Source organism: Garra rufa, chromosome 3, assembly GCF_049309525.1.
Source record: "Garra rufa chromosome 3, GarRuf1.0, whole genome shotgun sequence".
Classification (NCBI taxonomy): Eukaryota; Metazoa; Chordata; class Actinopteri; order Cypriniformes; family Cyprinidae; genus Garra; species Garra rufa.
In genome coordinates, this window is record NC_133363.1 from 52,848,911 (window position 1) to 52,873,689 (window position 24,779).

Below are 24,779 nucleotides of genomic sequence, written 5' to 3' on the forward strand. Positions count from 1 at the left end.
CAATGCGATAACATTAACTAGCTTTGCAGGGACAAAGAAATCCTCTCCAGGTCAAAATGTCTGAAACACATAAGGGTTAAACAATAAAGTCAATTTATCTTTTTAAAGGGAACATCGGATGCCCATTTCCCACAGGTTGGTATGATTCTTTAGGGTCTTCATGACATGTCTGCAACGTACTTTGATTAAAAGAGGAAATGGCAGAAAATGGCACAACTAGCTGAGGGTGGACATATGCTAATACAGGACAGTCCATCAGCAGTCGTGGGCGGGGCCTTAGTAATATGACATCAGACTTCTTACAAGATCAAAATAGTTTGATGATTGAGACTGTTTTGTTTTTTTAGGGGGATTAAAAAAATTGTGAATGGATTTTTATCAGTGAAGACACATTTATATGCAAACACCAAGTAAAAGTAATTTTTGCATCTGATGTTCCCCTTAATTCCTTGCTTTAAAGATGTTTAGATTTTTTGCAGTGAGCAGACATCCCTTCAATAAACCTTCTGACTGCCATCAGTGCCTTTAACTAACATCTTTTTTTTCTTTTTATAGATCTGAACGATACCACGAACAAAGGAATACCAGCGAGACAAAGTCAACTTAATGTATTAGACCCAAACTCGTCCAGCAATCTCTCTATTATGGTGGTTCAATGGAACAGCTTCAAATCCAGATGAACTAATCTTGATTTAACAATATGCTGTGGATCGCATTCTCCACTGGGAGGCTGTTCTTGCGGTGAGAGCACACGGAGAGTAACGTGGTAATACTTTGATTCTCAGACTCAATTTCTTTTTAATGAGCTGGAATGCCTTCCCTCTGCCAAGAATGAGAAGTTGAATGATGCTTAGCGAGCCATGCCCTTCAACACCTGCACACTCTCATAGACGAGCACAGGTCTGCTTAGGAATCATAGAGGAATTCTGCAGATGCAACAATTTCGCCTTCGGATTCCAATTTTTCTGCTTATTATCTCTGAGTTCTGAAGGAAAGGGGGTCCCTAAGGAGATGGGGATGAGACCCATGTGAGGACCTGCTGATTGGTTTGGTGCAAGACATTTCAAGGACACTTGAAGGTTGAAGAAAAACAACACTAAGACATTGAGTGACATTTGGAAATCACATATCCACCTTTTTCATCTCGTAAGAGTGGGCGCCGCCATTTGTAAATTTTATGGGTCTAGCTTCCGGTCTCATCCGCATCCAGCTATTTTCAGATGTACAAAACAGCTCGTTTTGCTGTTTGATATTGCAAATTGGTGTGTCTTACCATATTATTTTAACATATTATCTTAATTATGAACACACTGGCTTGTAATCCTGCACGTTGTTATTCGTCTCATTATTTCCCTATAGTGGATAATGAACTGGAAGTCTCATTCATAGGCTTACTTCCACATTAAAGAAAAAGGTGGATAGGAAGGCCCAATTTGGGTACAACATATCAATTCAATACAACATAAAATGGCTGAACTTGCTGGATACAATGGCAGCGAGAGCTTCGTGTTCTCAACCGGTCTGCCTTTCAACTCTACTGGCGATTACGAGTACTATGATCCAGAACCCGATGCCAGCAAGATCATCATCCCCTCCATCTATGCACTTGTGTGCTGCGTCGGCGTCACAGGAAACGCTATGGTCATCTACGTCATCCTCAAGTATGCCAAGATGAAGACAGCTACCAACATCTATATTCTCAATCTTGCCATCGCGGATGAACTCTTCATGTTGAGTGTCCCCTTCCTGGCAACTTCGGCTGCAGTGCATCACTGGCCATTTGGCTCGTTAATGTGCCGCTTGGTTCTCAGCGTGGACGGCATTAACATGTTCACAAGTATCTTCTGCCTGACTGTGCTGAGCGTGGATCGTTACATCGCAGTGGTGCACCCCATCAAAGCAGCTCGCTACCGTCGCCCAACCGTTGCCAAAGTAGTTAACGTTTGCGTGTGGGGACTTTCGCTACTTGTAATTCTCCCCATCATCATCTTCGCGGACACAGTCCCGGCGCAGGACGGAGGAGTGGACTGCAACTTTCTCTGGCCTGAATCCTCCTGGTCAGAAGCGTTTGTGGTCTACACGTTCCTACTGGGTTTTTTGCTTCCAGTTGCGGCCATCTGTCTGTGCTACTGCTTGATTGTGGTGCGCATGCGAGCCGTGGGTCTGAAAGCGGGCTGGCTGCAGAGGCGGCGCTCTGAAAAGAAGATTACACGCATGGTTCTCCTGGTGGTCGCCGTTTTCGTGCTCTGCTGGATGCCGTTTTATATTGTGCAGTTGATTAGTGTGTTCCGCAAGCCGCCGGACCCCATGGTGACTCAGCTATTTGTCATTCTAAGCTATGCTAACAGCGGCGCCAACCCCATTCTCTACGGATTCGTGTCGGACAACTTCCGCCGCTCGTTTCAGCGTATCATTTGCTTTCGCTGGTTGGAGAACGGACTGGATGCCGAGCAGGTGGACTACTGTGCTGTGGCACTACGGCGTCAGACCACATGCGGCCCACCGGATTTTCCAAAGGAATGCTTGGCCTCTGACATGGTGTTTCGTAATGGAACCTGTACATCCCGTACCACCACTCTGTGAGAGGGTATTCAGTGAAAGTGAGTTTAAAGGGATAGTTGACTCAAATGAAAATTATGTTATTATTTATTCATCCTCATGTCATCCCAAACCTTTATAGATATTTTAAAGAATGCTGGGAAACAAATAGTTTTGGTTACCACTGACTTTCATTGACAAAAAACACTGAGGGGTTTCTCAGAACATCTTCTTTTATGTTCCCTAGATAAAAGCTAAACAGATTTAGAATGACGTGAGGGTAAATAATGACAACATTTTTATTTTTGAGAGAATTATTTCTTTATTGTTTCATTCACTGACATGAAGTGCTGTAACAATTGACAAATAATCGTTACACTAGCTAAAAGCTCATAGCATTCATTTTTAAAGAAAAATGAAGAGATGTAGACAAATCTGAGCAGTTGTAAACACAATTACAGTAGATTTTCATTTACATTAAGTTAAAATTGTTACTGTTCCCAATATTTCTTACATTTATTCAACATAATTCATGCATTGTTCATTCATTTCTTGTCAGATACAGTGCCTTGCTAAAGTATTTAAACCCCTTATATGAACTGACTTAAATTACCTTTTTTCCACAACAATCTACACTCCACACACCATGATGGCAAAGCAAAAAACATTATTTTTTTAAATAAAAAATAAAATGATTCTATTGCATAAGTATTTATACCCTGTATTCATCTGTGACAGTTGACATTTAGAAATTTTAGAACTAAGACGAAAGGCACACATGTCTTAATAAAAGGTCTAACAGCTGAAAAGGCATATCAGAGCAAAAACCAAGCCCTGAGGTAAAAACAAAAAAACAAAAAACTGCCTTTAGAACCCTAAAACAGGATTCCGTCAAGGCACACATCTGGGGAAGAGTTTAGAAAAAAATTGAGGGTTCACAGAAGCATGTAGTCTTCGTTACGTTAATGGAAGAAGTCTGAAACAACCAGGACACTTCCTAGAGCTGGCCTGCTGGCCAAACTGAGAAATTGATGGAGAAGGGCTTTGGTTAGAGTGGTGACCAAGAAGCTTATAGTCACTTCAGTTGACCTCCATAATCATATGTGGAGATAGGAGAAACCTACAGAAGGACAAACATCATTGCAACACTCCACCGATCTGGGTTTAATGGTGGTGTGGCAAAATTCAATCGTCATAGAAGAAAAGCTCAGTGCACCAAAATACAGAGACAGCCTTAATAAAAACCCGGTGCAGAGTATCAGAACCTCAGATTGGGCAAAAGGCTCACCTCCCAACAGGACAATGACCCTAAGCACACTGCAAGAGTGGCTTATAGACAACTCTGTGAATGTCCTTGAGTGGCCCAGCCAGAGCCTGGGCTTGAACCCACTCAAATATTTCTAAAGAAACCTGAAAATATGCATCTGCCCCCATCTAAACTGACAGAGCTTGAGAGTATTGAGTTAAGGGTATAAATACTTATGCAATGTAGTTATCAGGTTTCTTATTTTTAATACATTAACAAAGTTTGTTTTTGCTTTGTCATTATGGTGTATGGAGTGTAGATTGATGCGGAAAAAATGTAATTTAACGCAGTTTAACATAAGGCAGCAACACAAAACGTGAAAAAACGAAGGGGTATGAATGCTTTCGCAAGGCACTGTAACAAATATAGGCATCGAAAGTGACGAGGCAGTCCTGAGAGCGGAAAGTCCAGTGCATCTGTATAGATAACAACCGAAATGTTTGTTGAATCTTTAAATATTTTGTATTTCTAATTGATGTGTAGACATTATTTTAATTCAAATGTGCTTAAGGGAATGGTTAACATCAATCAAACAACATGATGTGTTAATTAGGATGCATAATGGACTCCTTATGAAAGTGCTGTCACGTTTACCATTTCCCAGCAAAATTCTAGCAAGTGACCTCTGTGTAAGTGATGTTTCATGCATCACTACACTATTGACTATTAGCCTAAGAAATTTCACTAATAGTAAGAAAAAGGTCACCAAAAGGTCAGAATATTTTGTGCTCAGGATAAAGTCATGAGAGAATAAGGATGTGTCTCAGTTTGCCTTAAAATACTACTGAATTTCCATGACAAACTCTATTCATGTGGTGAAGATTGCCCAGCAAGACCTCATTATGAACAAACAATATCCCCCATACTGTTAAATTTGTGATCTTTATGTAATAATGTTAATTGTAGATTAATTGTAGATTAATGTTTATATGAAACAAATGTTAAAATGGTTATATGATTACTTTGTGTATTCCAATTTAGTGTACTTTTGAATGCACAACATCGCCATAACAAAATACTCAATTAGCTCTTGCTTAAATCATTGTTCACTTCGTTATGTTTGTGAGCCAAATGGTTCGTACCATTTGGGCATATCAGTCAATGCCCAAATTTTGCTCAGTTCACCCTGCTTTAAACCGTGTCGTGGGTCCAAATTGTTGATATTTTAAAATAAATGAAAAAAGACAATAAAAGTTGAGTGAACCTGGTCAGGCGTCTGCTATTTGTTTGGAGCAGCACTGTTGCATCACATAGTGAAGAATTCTTTCAGCGGGAATTGTAATTAAATTTACTTGAACTTGACACAGACAGATGCTTAAGTTTCAGACAGGAGGAAAGCTAGTCTACCAGCTTACAAGCCACTGACTAAAGCCACTGTTATCTGTGCTTGTTGCATCATTCTCAATTATTTTGAAGCTCTCCATCTGCTCAACCCCTCAAATAAAAAAGCCATGGATTGGTTTCAACCTTATGACATCTGAAATGACACAGATGTGGAAGTTTGCCCATTTCTTTCCCTTAACGTTAAGATGGGTTTGCTCAGTGCATCAACTCTTTTGTGTGTGCTGCCACACACAAAAACAGAAAAACTGGAAATCCAACAAAAACAGCTGGTTTTGTTTAGCAACATGATTCATATTTATTTCCTGACAGACCAAACTGCCTGTAACTAGCAAGAAATAGACACAGAGGTGTAGTTACTTCATGCTTCTCCACCATAAGAACATTTCATGGTCAAAGCAAACACATCCTAAAGAGACTAACGTAGAAGTGGATTTGCAGGTTTTTAAGAGACTTTACCATGTGTTCAGCCAATAAATCAGGCTGGCCACAAACAAATGAATAAATCACAGTCAAGCAGAAAACACAAATAAAAAACACATGTCAGAACATGTATTGTTCCCATAATGATGAGTGTCTTTTTTTTGCATGGGCATATTTTTTTATCTACAAAGAATGTGTATTTGAACTTGCGACATCAATTTGAAGTCCTATCAAGTTGCATGCAGTGACTCATAGATATTTCTTTAGCATGCGTGGTGATGCACCCATACAAATGTATTGAGATATACAAGATATAGACAAGTTCGAATAATAACTTTTCAATGCAAACAAGCTATTCGTGCACTAAAGCATGCACAAAACATTAAACTAGCATTCTTGAAATTTAAGTCAACTCTCTGTTCACTATATTGTAGCATTGGTCTGAAAAGACTTAGTGCTCCCAAATGAACCTCTATGAGTAGAAACATATGCTTTACTGCCTCCCTGCTTTAGCCATTACGTTTCGTAAGCACATATGCCACTGTTTTAATACACTTTGTAAACACTGAACTGACCTTCACAGCCGCTAGATTAACTAATGGACCCACATCATTTGAAATCATCCACTGCAGGCGACTTAAATTGCAGTGTTAATATTACTGTCAGCACCTGCAAAGTCAGTAATGTGGACACATGGCCACAAGACCGAATAAATTAGTGGAGACGTCTGGGAGAGAGCGAGAGAGAGAGAGACGGGGGAGGGGGAAGAGAAGAATGGAAAGAAAATAATAGCAAGAAATAAAGTACATATTGAAGATGACAGAACGGAGAGATAAATAAAACTCTACATATAGAGAGAATTGTGTTATTCAGAAAAATCAGTTAATTCAGTTAATGTTACTATTAGTTAGATGACAATAACCATATGTGAACAGCTCACCATGGCTGTTTCTTCCATTTAAACATTGTCTGGACAACATTTGCTATGGTTGAAATACTAGTTTACTACACACACATTATTCCTGTGAAGGCAAAGCTGAATTTTTAGCAGCTAATATCACTTAAACATTGCTTAATCATTTTAATTTACTTAATAAAAAGTTCAAAAGAAGCATTTATTTATTTTGTAACATAAATGTATTTACTGTCATTTTAGATCATTTTGATCATCTGTGTATTCTGTGCCTACATAAAACTTGCATATACCGTTCACAGAACATATGGTACAAGATGGTGGCCAAAATTATTTGAACATTAGTATTTTCACCAGCTAAAAAATGTAGTTTCTATCATTTGCTGTAGTGTGTCAGTAGAAAACATCAGTTTACATTTTCAAACATTCATTTTGCCGTAAATTGTAATTATCAAGTGAGATTTCTGTTAGCAAAAGGAGTCTGACAACAGACAGTGCTCTAGACAGAGATCTGATCTCATCATCATCTAGTCTGTCTGGAATGACATGAACAAACAGAACAAACTGAGACAGACTAAATCCAGAAGAACTGTGGCAACGTCTCCAAGATGCTTTAAGAAACCTACCTGCAAAGCTAACCGAAAATCTATGCAAATGTGCACATAGGGCAAAAGTTGCTTTAAACACAAAGGATGGTCTCACCAAATGTTGATTTATTTTAGTTAATAGAAGTTAATTGATAAAGGAAATCTATTTATGACATTATTTTTGACAGCATCCTTATTTTACAGCATTTTTACACAAGTGCCTAAAACTTTCAACAGTACTGTAGCTTTGCAGGTAGATTTCTTAAAGCATCTTGGAGATGTTGCCACAGTTCTTCTGGATTTCGTCTGTCTCATTTTGTTGTTTCCTCATGATGATGAAATCAGATCTCTATGTGGAGCACTGGCTGTTCTGCAAACAAAAATCTCACTGGATCATTGCAATTAATGGCAAAATGAATGTTTGGAAATTTAAACTGATATTTTCTACTGACACACTACAACAAAAGATAGAAATAACTGACCTAAAACCATTTTAGCTGGGGAAAATACTAATTTTGGCCACTACTGTATTCTGCAGATAAAGCCAGGGTAGTATCTAGTATGATATTCTGAACATGGCCTTAAAACAGAAAACTCCAAATGTGCATTAAGCACTTTTCCCCACATTGTGTTCTGATTGTAATTCGCTGCCATTGTTATAATACTTTCCTCATTCATTTTCCATGCCAGTACAACCTCTGAGGCCAACCTCTGAGCAACCTCTATCAAACTTTAACAAGGTGTTCACTTTTACAATACTTTGCTTCAGATAAAAGTTTCTTTGATTCTGGTAAATTGCATAGCTAATCTACTTTTATTAAGGTGAGTTTATAAAATCAATATAATTGATTCATGTGTTGAAACCGCAAACTATTATTCATTTTTACAATACACAGCTGTCCTTGTCTCATGCATGCCAAATCCATTTGGTAGAAATTATGGGGCTTACAGTTTTGTTACAGAAACTCTCTTTCATAAAGAGTGCATATTAGGAACTTAGCTTAGACATTTAACTTTTACTTTTACACAGTCCTGATGAAACTATTGAACACAGAGTTGCAGATACACTACCAGTCAGGAGTTTTTGAACAGTAAGGTTTTTAATGTTTTTATAGGAGTCTCTTCTGCTGACCAAGCCTGTAATTATTCGATCCAAAGTACAGCAAAAAGAGTAAAATTTTTACTATTTAAAATAACTGTTTTCTATTTGAATATATGAAAATGTAATTTATTCCTGTGATTTCAAAGCTACATTTTTAAAATGATTACTTCAGTCACATGATCCTTCAGAAATCATTTTAATATTCTGATTTGCTGCTCAAAAACATTTATCATTATTATTATGTTGAAAAGAAAGGTTTCTTTAATGAACGGAAAGTTCAGAAGAACAGCATTTATCTAAAATAGAAATGTTTTGCAGCATTCTAAATGTCTTTATCATCACTTTTGATCAATTTAAAGCATTTAAAGCAAAACAATCCTGAAAAAAATGTACTCAACTGTTTTAAATATTGTTAATAATAATAATAATAATAATAATAATAAATGTTGAACTGCAAATCAACATATTAGAATGAATTCTGAAGGATCATGACTAAAGACTGGAGTAATGATACTGAAAATGTAGCTTTGATCACATAAATTACATTTTAATACACTACCGGTCAAAAGTTTGAGGTCAGTAAGAGTTGTAATGTTTTTAAAGAAAGTGTCTTATGCTCATCAGTGCTGCATTTATTTAATCAAAAATATAGAAAAAACTGTAATATTGCGAAATGTTATTACAATATAAAATAATGGTTTCTATTGTAATATACTTTAAAATTCAATTTATTCCTGTGATGTAAAGCTGAATTTTCATCAGCCATTACTTCAGTCTTAAGTGTCACATGATCCTTCAGAAATCATTCTAATATGCTGATTTATTATTAGAATGATCTATATTGGATCTATATTGGATTATATATTGCAACAGTTGCCCTGCAAATTTAGAAATTGTGATATTTTTTCAGGATTCTTTGATGAATAAAAAGCTCAAAAGAACAGCATTTATTCAAAATATAAATATTTTCAAACAATGTAAGTATTTGCTATCACTTTTTATCAATTTAACACACCCTTGGTGAATAAAAGTACTAATTTTATTATTAAAAAAGAAGAAGAAGAAAAATTTACTGACCCCAAACTTTTGACCGGTAGTGTATATATTTAAATAGAAAGGAGTTATTTTAAATAGTAATAATATTTCACAATATTACAGCTTTTGGATCAAATAAATGCAGGGTTGGTGAGCAGAAAAGAATTCTTTAAAAAACATTACAAATCTTACTGTTCAAAAACTTTTGACTAGAAGGGTGTATTTTTGCACATATTCCATAAAAATCACTTACCTACTTACATAAATTATAAAAATTTACATACCCTTAGTTAATATTTTGCATTGCGTTCTTGTGCATCCATGACCATTTATAAATGGCCTCATGTGAATAGTATCTGGTTTGTCTGATTCTTGACAAAAAGCCTCCAGGTATTGTGATTTCTTCAGTTTCTTTGCACATTAAAAATCTTCCCAGTTTGTGAATTCATATTACAAAAGGTTGCAAACAGTCCCTGATGGCCAAAAATGCAATACTTTTATATATTATGTATGTAAACTTTCAAAACGAATGTATAAATTAAGTTATTATTATTATTATTATTTTTGTATTTTGGAATATACTGCATGTAAAGAAATAGTTCACCAAAAAATGAAAGTGTATTATTTATTGTAATTTTTACTCCAGTTCTCATTCACTTTAATAATATTGAAAAGAGCTGCTAGGATATTCCTCACAAATAGTCTTTTGTCAAGTCATACAGGTTCAGAACGACATGAGGGTGAGTAAAAGATGACTCTGATTGATACAGCAGGGGGTATGTAAATATATGAGAAAAAAAAATTAAAGCTAATGAAAATTAAACAAAGTATACAAAGAAATTAATATATGAGGATGAACGCAACAGGATGCTGCTAATCATATATTCATTGCTGCCACTGAAACCTTTTACTGTTGATCAAGATGGACAGAACTACTGTAATCACACTGAATCCCCCGAAGGGCCCACAGTGAGTGACTGAATTATCTAAATAAGGCCCACAGTGCTGTGCATATATTTTGACCAACAACTTATTGCCCTCAATCACAGAGAGGTCAAGTTGGCCAAGCCTTTTAACTTCAGACCAATTATAGAAACCCTGAACATATTTTAGCGCTTAGATGTGAAAAGCAGTGTACCTTTGAGATATGGTGCAACTAAATAAGGTCTCCACAGTATCTGTGTGAATTTTTGAATCAATGCCAAAGACCATTACCAAGCAAATCTAATAGCAACTCTTAACTCCTTTGCCTTTAAGGCAAACATTAAAAGCAGTGTGAGTCAGTAAATTTCTATGCTAGCTTGTAGATGCTCAGTCCCAAGGCTACAGAATTTCTCGAAAGCTTAACTGTAATTGGAGAAATACAGACTTAATGGAGTCAAACGAGCCAGCAGCCTTCTCAATGCTATTTGTTCTGAATATTAATTGAACAGGCATAAAAATTCATAGATTCTAATGCATTAGCCCTTCATGTACCTTCAGGAGCATGTTAAATTTTCCATAGCGGGATTTCTGCAATGTTAATGCAAAACTACATTTCCCTTCAGTTGATTAAGGTGTTCTTTGTGCTATAAATTAAATGTAACACATTTAGAATTACTAAAGTACCAGAAACTGTGCATTTACACAAATTTCATTTATCTAAAATGTCAGCATAGGAGTAATTTGACTGGAAACTGTTATTTTCTATTGCAAATATTCTCTCTCTCACTGTCAATGTTAAATGAAAATCGACCACATTTTTTCATTGAATTAAAGAAACTGAAGCAGGGCTGTGAAAGAAACACAAAGTGGGACATTGTTAAAATAAATGATATTTTAAGGTAACTACTCGAAGAGCAACCTTCAATGCATTTGTAATGAGATTTCTGAGCTGGCTAGTCTCCATTTATTTCTAAAAGATCTTGACTTGACAGAAAGATTATTAAAAAAGTTATGGAGGATGCATCACATGCTACTCCAGATGTGAATAAAATAAAATCATGCAAAAAGCTTAAAAGAATAAGTTCACCCAAAAATGAATATTCTGTTATTAATTACTCACCCTCAAGTCATTCCAAAACTGTAGGATCTTTGTTCATCTTCGGAACACAAATGAATATATTTTTGATTAAATCCAAGAGCTTTTTGACTCTGCATAGAGTGCAACACAACTGAAATGTTCATGGCCCAGAATAGTAGTAAGGACGTTGATAAAATAGTCCATGTTACATCAGTGGTTCAACCGTAATGTTATTAAGCTACGAGAATACTTTTTGTGTGCAAAGAAAAAAAAAGAAAAAAAAAAGACTTTTCTAATTCAAGTGCTTAAGGATTTCAAAAGTCTGACAGTTGAGTACTGTATGATTAACCCTGCCTGGTTTAAATGTTTCAAAATGATTACCTGAAAACAAAAGTAATCAAAAAGTAATCAAATGCAATCTTTTAAATAACTTTAATAAAGCAATTAAAATAGTTACACTACTTATTACATTTAAAATACCGTAACTTATAATCTGTAACCTGTTACATCTCCAGTAACCTTCCCAACACTGTAAGTATCCAACAACTCTTTCAGTCTTTATTTAAATAGCATTTTCCCTGAAATTTCGAGTTAGAATAATTTTGAAGAGCATGAGTTTACCTGTTTGGCCTAATGTTGTTTATTATTTTCAAAAAAAAAAAACCTCTAATCCTATTTAGCCACTTGTTAGCAAATGCCTTTTTTTTCTTCCAAAAATAAATAAATAACAAGGGTGTATTGCTGATATTGAATGAAACATGAAAATATCTTGAGTTTGTGTTAATGGCAGAGGGATCATACAAAATGCATGTTATTTTTTTATTTTGTACTGACCTGAATAAGATGTTTCAATAAAAAAAGACACTTACATATATATGACAACAGAAAATAATAGTTGAATTTATAAAAATGACCTTGTTCAAAAGTTTACATACACTTAATTCTTAATACTGTGTTGTGACCTGAATGATCCACAGCTCACTGATGCAACAGAATTTAAAGAGCAGTGTAAATTTACCTTATTTTGTCTTCTGGGAAACATGTAAGTATCTTCTGTAGCTTTTGAAGGGCAGTACTAAATGAAAAAAAAAAACATAATATTGAGGCAAAATAAGAAACAATAACATATTTTCATTCTATTCAAAAGTTTTCACCCCAGACTCTTAATGCATTGTTATTCCTTCTAGAGCATCAGTGAGCGATTGAATCTTCTGTAATAGTTGCATATGAGTCCCTCAGTTGTTCTCAGTGTGAAAAGATTGATCTCACAACCATGCAGTCATTGTTGAAAAGGGTTCAAATACACAAAAATGCTGAAAAATGCCTTGAACTCATGTTCAACTATTATTTTATCTTGTGGACTATATGTAAATGTATTTTATGTGAAAAATCGTATTTAGGTCAGCACTATATAAAAAATAACATGCATTTTGTACGATCCCTCTTATTTTCTTAAAATAATTTACATTTTGTAGATTCTGCAAGGTGTATGTAAACTTCCTCAATGTAAAATGTATGTAAACTGACCTCAAATGTACGTCATCCCTGCAGCAGTTTATTTCAAGAATTTATAAAATTCACTTATTCTATAACCACTTTTCATGTTCATGAAGGCTTAGTGTTTGATGTGGTATTGTAGTGACACTGGCTTCAGTTTTAATGACTCAACAAAAATAACTGATCCGTGTTATCACAACCGAGGCAGTCATTTTAATTACTGCCCACACTAATCTTCGTCTGCCTTTATGATGCTAATGAAGTTTAAATGTGAAGCCAGATTGTTTCCTTTATAAAAAATATTGCTCAAATGTGAGGCCATTTTCTCTTTGTCCTTTTTTATTTCCAACCAGTTTTTTTCACTGGCCATGAATGAAGCAGAGCTGTAAATGAATGCTGACTGAAAATGTGCACAACCCCAAGGGGCCACATGGAGAAAACACAGGACTCAGTCAATCACAGTGACATTTTCTCAATGGTCTACAGCATGAATATAACATTACCATTAAACACCTGTCACACTGCTAAAGTCTATTGTGTGTATTCTGAAAATGACTGTCCCTAAAAATGCTTTTTATGTGCTTGTGGCAACAATTGTTATCAGCACAAATGATTAGATACGACGGCCATTTCTAAAGCTCTGGGGCGCAGTCATATTTTTCCTTGCTACATTATGACCCTTCTTCCAATGTGTCAACATGACACCATCTAAAACAGAGCAAGAACAAAAGCACCGTTCCCAGTAATATTATTAGAATAAAGGTCAAGTAGGAGCTCTTGTACTGTCTACATGTCCTTATCATTTTGTCAGAGGTATGCAGGCCAAAAAAAGCTCTCAGGCTTGGCTTTAGTCCAAAAGTCCATAAAAAAAAATTCTGCATTGCAGACCTCGCTGAGATCCCTGAGGTTAGGTGCTTGAGAGATTGATCGCAGGGAAGGTGGCAGATTATGACATTATTATTGATAGAAATGGCTAAGAATAAAACGGTGCACGAAAATGAGGGCAACAACCTCAATTTTGCTACAAGGCCCTCCTGTACTGTAAACAGGACCAATATTAAAGAAAGGGTTCACATCAATTCTCCATCATTTCGAAACTGTTAGGATAAAGACGGACCGGCCATTTGAAGCATTTTCTTGAAAAGCGAGGTCAAAGCACAGAGCGTCAGTGCCGCAGGAGAAGATTGTTTAACGAAATGGTGATTTTATGACCCTCCCACATCTGGTTTCACCTAAAGCTCTAATAACCCTCCATTATGTTCCAGTGAAGTTTCCAGAGAGTCATTTAGCAGGAATTAGTAAGACAAACTGGGGACCTCCACCAAAAGGAGTGAATCCAAATACCTGCCATAAATATAGAGTGAAGAGAATCTTTTTTTATTCATTCCTTATTTTCTGCCTCAGTGGAGTCAATTAGGAGACACGAGGATAATGTATTGTGTTTAAATCTCGGATGATAGAATTGGAAGGATGATATGATTTAAACATTCTTTCCTAGTCCAGCCAGGTGATATCTATTAGAAATGACTCACTTTACATAGTCATGGCTCACCACTCCATATTTCCACCAATAAACGGCTACATTCCAAGTGCAAACGGCTCAGATAATCAAATGATTCCTTGTGATTGTTTTACTACTCATTTCCATAGTTTCGATACTGTTTATTGTTTCACAGCTGAATGAACACTTGTCTTCCGCTATTCATTTAATCAATTGAATCTAATTTGACAAGAATTTTCTGATGACTTCCCAAACAAGAAATTTTTACAAATGACCAAGCTCAATTTTCCATACTGGCTGAGCTGCGTGCAATTTACATACACACAAAGACACCTGGTGCTATCTTTCAACCCACTGAATCTAAAACAGAGCATAATAATGATCAATAATTTGATTTCAGAAGATGCTAATTGTGCTAAAAACCTGATGGGCTGTAACTCATTTTATCAGAGTGTCTGTTTTATGCTTATTTTAGGCTGCCAAACCACACATTTCAGCAGCTGACCTTGAATCAATATACTGATGTATTTAATGAAACTGCATTCAACTGACTATAAATGAGCAATATCACACAAGTAGCAGTGCGATAGACCTGGCTGCGAGTGTGATATTGCTTTTATACAACAGTTCAACGGCACAAATGTGTAAACACATAAAAAAAAAAACAAAGAAGTGTCTTTTGTGCCAACTACTTCCTTTTGCCACTTCCTTTTGCCAGCTGAGCACACGTCACTTTACAACTAGTAACAAAGAAACATTGAGCTGCTTTATTAAAAACTTTTTGTATTACTGTATTAAGCTCACTGTATAATGTAGAGTATTATGAGAGAGAGGTGGACTTGAGCATGTGGTATTACTTGCATCTGATACAGCATTCATTCTTCAGCTCAACCTCATATTTACAACAAAGGTTAATGCACACTGAGCCCGAAAATTTCATCCGAAATTTTTGCACGTTAAAAAATAACATTGTGTCAACCACGTTTACACACTGCCTCCGAAACTTTAGTCCGCCGTAAAAAAATCTGGATCAGGTTTGATTTTTTTCTGAATTTTTGCATCCGTAGCAAGCATTTTGATAGAAAAGGATGACGAATAAAAAAAACCCCCAGAAAAAACAACGCTGCTTGCTGGCTGTGTCTTACAAGGTTTTGTTGAAAGTTAAGTATCAATCTCTTTTAATATAAACAGGGTTGCCAGGTTTTCACAACAAAATCCACCTAATTGCTACTCAAAACTAGCCCAATAAAAATAAAAATCACCTTCTAGGGAGGTAAATACACATTCTTTGGCTGGGTTCTCCTGTTAAAATTCGCATTCTAGCAAATTAATATCACATTAATTGGGCCGCTTTAACCCGTGGACATGAAAAAAAAGCCATTTAATGTTGCCATTTAATGGCGGAACAATGTAACTAAAATCACCATCACGAACACACACTGTTTCCTAATACTACTATTATAAATGCTACTATTACTTATATCAAATAACATTTATTGGATAATAATAATATTTAGTTAAAAACAGCCATCATAAAACAATTTGAGGTTCGGACTTTGCAGCAGACAGAGGCCCTTCAGCATCTCAGTAGCCGTCGGCGAAAGCTGGTGTTTGTACACATTGCCGATTTCCAGAAGTCTCTGGCGATCATAGACGTGTTTCCGCCCAATTTGCTCTGAAACAAGTAATAGATTAATGAGACAAAAAAAATTCAAATAGATGTTATCTTTATTTACAAACCACATATTTGAAGTCTAAACATATACATTCTCACCTTAAAAAATGATTAAACTACATTCCGTGATACAAAAACAGTATTATTTATAAAACAATAGTGGATTTGGGCGTCCGCCATGACACTCGCTGTGAGAAATGATCCACTTATTCAATTTTAATCTGCCAAGTTGTTGCCTGGAAACTGTAAACAGCCCACAGTTAGACTAATAAACTGAAAGAAGAATTGTTTATTATGACAATGAATAATTATAAACTTAACTGATGAGCACTGCTAAATATAATGATATAATACAATTATATAAGCAATAAATCAGCTTAATTAGGTGCTGGAAAACACACATGTAGGATAGAAAAATAACTCTTCTGATGATTTACTGAAGGAGACATATAAAAGGATTTGCACAAAACGCACTGTATTGATTTGCGCAGTTTCTTTTTAGTCACAATTTGGAATCCATCATAACTTCATTTTCTTCTCTCTTGTATGGCATCGTTTTGATTTGTAGCACAGGCTTCCTGAGGAAATGAATTCCCTAATTCTTTCTAAGAACAGCAGCTTGTCTTAGAAAAAGAATTGCTAAGGGTTCTAGGGTGTTATTCATGATATTCATGCATTAATGTGCTGCATCCTGTCTCCTTCCTTATTCATAACGACATAAATAATATAGTTTCAAAACCCTTCAATTCAGAATAAAAAAATAATCTGGGTTTGTCATTAATAAATAGAAAATGTTGTAGCTCAGACAAAAACTCCCTAGGATTCACCTCAGCACCATTTATGTGATTGTCTAGACAGGAATTGCGGGGAAGTATCTGCACAGGAAATATTACATTTCACCGCAGATGTTACTTCACTTTAACAATCGGCGTCGTAAATTATTAATATATCTTTATAAAGTTTTATAAACCAGACAAAAGCATTCAAAAAGCCAGAGACTAGCACATAATCAGATTTCTGGCAAAGTAATGACTATGGATTGTTAACTGCAGGATAGAAGAGGATCCCCTGGGCCTCATGCCAAAAGAGATGGTACTAGAATTAGAATCGAATTGATTCACAGTAGTTGGTCCCAAGGAACTCAAATCACCAAGACTGAACATTGTATGAGAACAAAAGTAATGGTGCACAATCTTAAATGCATATTTCTTGCACATTCACATTCATATCCCACATGCCATCCAGTTTATAATCTCTTGTTTTATCTATCAGATCTATTGATTTTACATTATGCTAAGGAGCTAAGCATGGTAAAATGTCACTGACATAGTCAGACCAGAAAATAGACAGAAACACAAGAGCAGAACAGTCAGTCTCACAATCTCACTATCTCTAACTGTTAAACTACAAAGGTTTGTGTTTGATGGTAGGGTCATTTGGTCACTTAACCTATTCTCTTTCAATCCAAGACTCTCCGTCCATCACTGAAGTTATATGAATAACTGTTTTAAAAAACCTGCTGCCATAGATACCTGCTACCCAAAAATGGACATTTTGAAAATTATTTACTCACCCTAATTTGTTCCAAACCTTTATGATTTTTTTTGTCATCTGCAGAACACAAAAGAAGATATTTCAAATAAGCACATAGTGCTGAAACCCTATTGTAATTGTTAGAACAACCAAGGATCAGCAATCCCCACATAAAACTGATTGTGCAGACCAAACTGTCAGTCAAAGAGACTTGAAACTTGGAAGGATAAACAAATCAGTGCACACACTCTTGGTCCAAAGTGCCACAAGCGTCTATAAAGATATTTGTGTATCTCAAAAAACATGGCCCGCATAGGCCAATTTATTTTGAGTACCTATTAGACACGGTTAACGGAAGTCGACCGGAAAGAAATTTGAAGAAAATCTAAACAATTGTATATTGCACTGTTTTTCACATATACACATGATATTCATACCAGATGATAGACCTCCTCATTCCAAACAACGTTGTCTCTAGAACCACTGCCGTCAATCAAACTCTTAGTTAAATGATTGAGAAGATGTAAAAAACTACTTTTAGAAACTAGCCCTAGCTTTTTCGCCCAATCTGGTAAAAAACACAATTCTCTGGACTCTCTACGTCAATAATTATATAAAACAAATGTTGAAAATTACCCTTTGGGAAGCTTTAACAGGGTTGTTTAGAAAAGGAGCCTTTCCAAATATACCCAAAAGCCTATAAAGCCTAAACAAAAACTTAAAACTTCGACAAAGATTCTAAACAAGCATGCAAAGTTTTAGGGACCAAAGCTGCCGCTATAACAGTCATAAACCTCAAAAACATCATATTTCTATGGTAAATGGCCTGTTTTGACAAAAATGTTTTTTAAAGGGGTCACATGATGCAGTTTCTTGTTTTCCATTCTCTTTGGAGTGTTACAAGCTGTTTCTGCATAGATAAGATCTGTAAAGTTGCAAAGCTTAAAGTCTCAAAACCAAAGAGATACTTATTATAAAAGACTCAGCCACAACCCCCCAAAATGGCTCTTTCAAACACGCCCCCACTGGTCCACGTCACGGGGTGAGTAGATAGCATAACATTGCCCATATGTATATGGAAAGAAAGAAGGTGTAACTTTTACCGGCTGTAGTAGTGTTCCAGCGGCCATGTTGTGGAGATGCAGTGTGTTTCATTGCAAAAGCGAAAGTACTTTGTTTTCATTCCAAATGGCGCAATGCAACGCATAAAAAGACAGTATGAGTCATTATAATCAGTAGTTATGTCCCCACTGGATGCAACAAATGCCTCATTTATAATGGGTTTTATTGTTTCTGTCTCGTCACGCCGAGAAACGGCATCACAACATGATAAGAGCTGTTAACATTTCTTTCACACACTTGAGGTATTCGGCTAATCACAACGCACCGTATAGCTGGCCAATCAGAGAACACCTCGGCTTCCATCAACGATGAGTTTTGTAAAGCGTTTCTATAAAAGCCTATAAAGCCTAAACAAAAACTTAAAGCTTCACGAAACCTGGTGAGCACATGCGACAATTGATTCTAAACAAGCATGCAAAGTTTACCACAGCTGCCGCTATAACAGTCATAAATCTCAAAAAACATCATATTTCTATGGTAAATGGCCTGTTTTGACAAAAATGCTTTTTTTAAAGGGGTCAAATGGTTTCTTGTTTTCCTTTGTCTTTGGAGTGTTACAAGCTGTTTGTGCATAGATAAAATCTGTAAAGTTGCAAAGTCTCAAAACCAAAGAGTTATTTATTATAAAAGTTAAGACTCTGCCACACCCCCCTAAAACGGCTCGTTAAAACACGCCCCCACTGGTTCACGAACGAGAAACGGCATCACAACATGATAAGGGGTGTAACATTTCTTTCACACACTTGAGGTATTCGGCCAATCACAACGCACCGTATAGCTGGCCAATCAAAGAACACCTCGGTTGAGTTTTGTACAAATTAAAGCATTTCAGAAAGGCGGGGCAGAGAGGAGCAACAATAATTTACAGTATGTGGAAAATATGTTTTTTGAACGTTAAACTGCATAAACACATTGCATTACAACAAATACACAAAATAATACTCTTTTTAGCAACATCATATGACCCTTTAAATCATTGATTTAGGTGGTTACAGGCTTGCTAAATAATGTTTTTTTTAAATACTTTAAAGTGCGGTAATTGCTGCTTGCAGATATATTTTTTCAAATGTTTTGGCTCATACATTGAAAGTCTATGAAGTTTTAACCAACATGGATTGACATGAGAGTGAGCAAATGATTTTACCATTGACATTTTTGGATGGCTTATCAATTTAAGGCTTAGAAAAAATCTGAAACCATTTAGGTTATTAAACTTAGATTTACTTCACATATTTCAATACAACATGGTTATATTCTGTGATATTTAAAAATCATTGCTTCCTGGACAGATGGTTGTCTATACTATAGTCATGCCCATATTTAAGGCTGTTATGACAACAATGATGTTCATATCCTGAATGAAATATTGAACCAACAACAAGTTTCTGCTGTGAGCCCTGCTGAAAAAAAAACAGCATATGCTGGTTAGGTAGGTTTTGGTGCTGGGATGCTGGTTTTAGTTGGTTTATGCTGGTCCTTTGCTGGTTTATGCTGGTCCCTTGCTGGTCCTTTGCTGGTTTATGCTGGCCATTTGCTGGTTTATGCTGGTCCTTGACCAGCAACATGACCAGCATAAACCAGCAAAGGACCAGCATTAACCAGCAAAGGACCAGCATAAACCAACTAAAACCAGCATCCCAGCACCAAAACCTACCTAACCAGCATATGCTGTTTTTTTCAGCAGGGAGAGTTCATCTCAGCTATTCACCTATAGACCTTTTTCCTGTGTAAACGATGAGCGCCGCCATTACGAATTCTAACGACTGATTGAATGTTTTTCTGTTCCGGTCTCCATAGGAACCCATTCAAATAGCGTCCATCTGTTTTTAATGTAGCTAACGTCCGCAGCTTCGTGTCATCTACACTCATTAAAGTGAGGCACTGACAACTGACGGTCATTGCCAAGTGATGGCGCTTTGGAGCCATGTGCTATTTAAAATCATTTTAATAGGTTTAACATTAGTTTATTAGCTCGGAATATACCCTAATTTGACTAGAAACAATGCAGACCGGAAATGCAAAGCATTCTTTCAGTTAAGAGTCGGACTTACTTCCGCGTTCAGGAAAAACGTCTATACAGGATGTTTTCTTATAAGACATCATTTTGTTATATAACAGTTAGGGTTGGGAATCGAAAACCGATTCCGATTCTGGAATCGGATACTTAAGATAAAGAATCGGATACTTGTTATAAAATTCAAATTTCGATTCCTGGGTGCATTTTTTCATCTAATAATCTGCCAGGACCTTCCGCACGTGCAATCTGCCAGGACCTTACGTGGTAATGTAAACATCAGTCGATAAGATGGATCGCGGTAAGCATTTAAAGGTGTGTCTATGCTTTGTAAAAACCGAAGACAAATCTACTGCTGCACGCAAACTTCATCTTAGAGATCTTCAAGGGACGGATTTTAGTCCTGCGCCCGCCCGCTCCAGAAGGAATATATGTTATTTCATCCCGCAAATGCCCACATAAAAGTAACTTCTATCCCCGCGGGAAGACAGGTATCTACTTCATCTCTTGGCTGCATGAAACAAACCCTCCCGGTAATGTAAAGGCAAAGATGACCAGAGTAATAGTAACGAATTTGATTGAAGTCGCGCAAGCCTAATGTATTCATTCTTGTCGTACATAAGGCACGCATAAGTCCGCTGGTGATTCACAAACTATTCATGCTTTCGGGGCTCTGATCCATAGTATTTTTGCGTGAAATTTCAAAATATTTGCATAGTTTTCAAAATGAATGTCCTGTGAGTTTTTTTATAATGAATGCTTACCCATAGAGGTGGATCTTGTAAGGGTCAGTGGTGTTTATGCACATATGAGCACCAGCATAAACAGATTTACTATATATTTACTATATTTTTCATTTATATGTTTATTTTATAATAAATACAAACAGTAGATATTCAGTCACTTAAGAAAGAGTACTCTGAAGTTGTGAAGAATGTCTGAATTAAATAATTTAGGTGCTTTAAATCTGTATATGTATATTCATGTTAAAAAGTTAGAGTAGAGGGTTTTCTTTTAAATTCAAAAGTATAGCTTTAATTTAAAGTTTGTTTGAATTTTTTTATAACACTCAGGAGAAAAATAAAAAGGTAAAACAAATGTTTAGGTTAATAAAAAAGGTTAAAAAATAAACACCTTTAGAGGAAATGTCAGGCATAGGGGGGCCTTGCAAAATTGACCCGAGAAGAAGGGGGCCCTGATATAAAAAAAGGTTGAGAACCCCTGTAATAAAATAATATGTTGCAAGCTAGCACTGAAAATAAACATGTTTGATATATTAATGTTTGACTTTTGTGTTTGTTGTTTTTTTACTAAATTGGAATCGAAATCGATAAGTGGAATCGTAATCGTAATTGAAATCGATACAATTCAAACGATACCCAACCCTAATAACAGTAAACCAAAAAAGATGGAAAAGAATTTTCCCATGGAGAATATTTCTCTGGCATGTTAATGGAGGGTAATAAAAAAAAAAAAAAAAAAAAAAAATTATATATATATATATATATATATATATATATATATATATATATATATATATATATATATTAGTGGTGGGCCGTTATCGGCGTTAACGTGCTGCGTTAACGTGAGACTCTTATCGGGCGATAAAAAAAATATCGCCGTTAATCTATTCTCAAAGTTGGGTTGGGAGCTGGGTCTAAACTACGCAAGCTATGATGACTTTCACCTTGATAGTTTAACGCGGATGTATACCAAGCAAAGACTATAGAATATGGTCGCGCGTTTACGTCTCCTCCGCCAAAACACAGACGGGATCTCCTCGTCCTCCATTCATAAAAACCGAATCTACTATAGCGCGAAATGCCACGTAAATTCGTCGTTTTTTGGATTCATAAATCAAATGTTGGTCTGTCACTTAATTCAAATCGCGATATGGACTAGTGTATGTGAAAACTGAAATGCAAAAAGACCGTTTTGATATGAATCCGGTATGTTCCGTTTGCCTAGCTGTATGTATGAATGATGGAGACGAGCTTTTACTACACGCATACTGAAACACACGTGACGCTCCCGGTAATTTTTGGCATTTGCATCTCACATGAACAGATAAACTCAATCTCCAAAACGGCTGTGAGTGTTTTACCGTTTCATTTGAGAAAACTCGCATCATATCATACTGTATACACAGAAACTTCACGGCAACCTGTCAAAATAAAAGTACGGTGTAACATGTAACCCCTGCCTTCAGCAGAATTCAAATTAGCCATTTTAATCTAGATTAATCTAGATTAATTCCAAGATTTAATCTAGATTAATCTAGATTAAAAAAATTAATCTATGCCCACCCCTAATATATATATATATATATATATATATACACTATAAAACTAAATAAACTATAATAAAGTGCTTATTTTTACAATTGTAAATATTCTTGCCTTGAGCTATGTTTGCTTTAATACACACAAACAAACTCTGGCATCCTCATAGTTTGTTGTTCTTTCTATTATTTACACATGAACTCTCTTGGAGATAATTTTACCTGAAGAACCTGCTTGAGCGAGTGACGTAAAATTGGATAACACACACAGCTGGTAACTAAACTACCAAGACACCTGCCAGCATTTCAAAGCACTCAAACATTTCTCAGTATCTCCAGGAGCAGAAAGTCCTTCACAATGAGAAAAACAATTTAAGCCAATGAATTCTCAAATGGCTTGCAGTAGGCTTTTTCACAAGTTTCTTTTTTCGTGAATGTTCATATGATTAGTATTCAGGTGATGTTGGCGACAATTTTAAGAGGACAAGTACTCTCCATGTACATTTTGTACAGAAAACACATTTTACATACATTTATGTGCATGTACCACTGAGATACTATTATAGTTTTTGTTAATATTTTGAAATAGTTAATATTTATTTTGCAGTTTTTCCATATTTTACTTTGCAGTTTCATTAAAGTTTTAGTAATTTAGTTGTTTGTTTTTGATTTTATATGTTTTGGTTGTTTTTTATATGCCTATAATTTGTACTAATTTTGTTACAGTTTAATTCGTTCTAGTTAGTTTAGTACATCAAGTTCTGGTTTAAGTAAAATTTTTTATATATTTTATTTCAGTTAATATTTTTTACTACATTAGACAAAATACATTCATGTCTATTGTAGTAAAATTGCTGTTGCTACAGCGTGCCATAGAAAATAAGGCTGATTTCAAGGTTGACTGACAGATCAAAGGTGTCTGCTTGGGAAAGCCCAAGATCTGCACATCTGCTCAGCAGCTTGTGAAAACAGATAGACCTTGAATCCCATGAACCATATCTTCAAAAAATCTAATTGCAGATCTTTAATCCCTCTGTCCTATAAACACAAGATATCACGAGGTGTTATTAGTATGTTAAGAAGCCAAAACTGAACAAGAAACAGGATTTGGGGTATTGGTTGACTGTAAACAAAACGCTTTGAGAAAGACAGCCCTCACTGGAGTGACTTGGAATGAGAAAGTGATGCTCGAGTTGGATCAAAGCACTACTCAAAGGGAATTTCACGATCTTTGCGAGTAATCCAAGAGCTTTGGAAAAATAGGGCATGACTGCATTTTGTCTGATCTGCTTTATTCTGAAAAGAAAATTGTAAGAGCATGCAGGGTTTCAGACATCCTACAATTGACTGATGATGTTTGTGGGCATGGCGGATATTTAGTTTAACTGCATATGAATTATGTATATTACTCCAGAAACATGGTCTGCCTTTTTGAGAGATTTGAAAAAAATTCACTTGAAAGGAGATTATAAAGTCGACTGATAAAAATTCACCATTTACTGACCAATTTCAACTCTATAGTCCTTGATGGATAGAAGTCATGGATGGATCTTAGCTCACAGACATTCAATATACACAGAGTGGCCATTTTAACAGGCAATATACAGTTAAAGTCAAAAGTTTATATACACCTTGCAGAATCTGCAAAATGTAAATTATTTTACCAAAATAAGAGGGATCGTACAAAATGCATGTTATTGTTTATTTAGTACTGACCTCAGTAAGATATTTCACATAAAATACTTTTACATATTGTCCACAAGAGAAAATAATAGTTGAATTTATAAAAACAACCCTGTTCAGAAGTTTACATACACTTGATTCTTAACACTGTGTTGTTGCCTGAATGATCCACAGCCGTGTTTTTTTTTTTTTTTTTTTTTTAGTGATAGTTGTTCATGAGTCC

The 24,779-nt window shown here is 35.7% G+C and overlaps 1 protein-coding gene across 1 annotated transcript; it reads left to right on the plus strand.

Annotated features, from left to right (window-relative positions):
• The first annotated feature begins 577 nt into the window (after window positions 1–577).
• On the plus strand, window positions 578–5,024 carry sstr1b (somatostatin receptor 1b). The gene has a single exon (XM_073837316.1). The coding sequence runs from the start codon at window positions 1,468–1,470 to the stop codon at window positions 2,581–2,583; it is 1,116 nt and encodes a 371-aa protein (XP_073693417.1). The 5' UTR covers window positions 578–1,467; the 3' UTR covers window positions 2,584–5,024.
• The last annotated feature ends 19,755 nt before the right edge of the window (window positions 5,025–24,779 follow it).

What these genes read in the sequence shown, in the direction of transcription:
- sstr1b (XM_073837316.1), top strand. Translation starts at nt 1,468, where the DNA reads ATGGCTGAACTTGCTGGATACAATGGCAGCGAGAGCTTCGTGTTCTCA.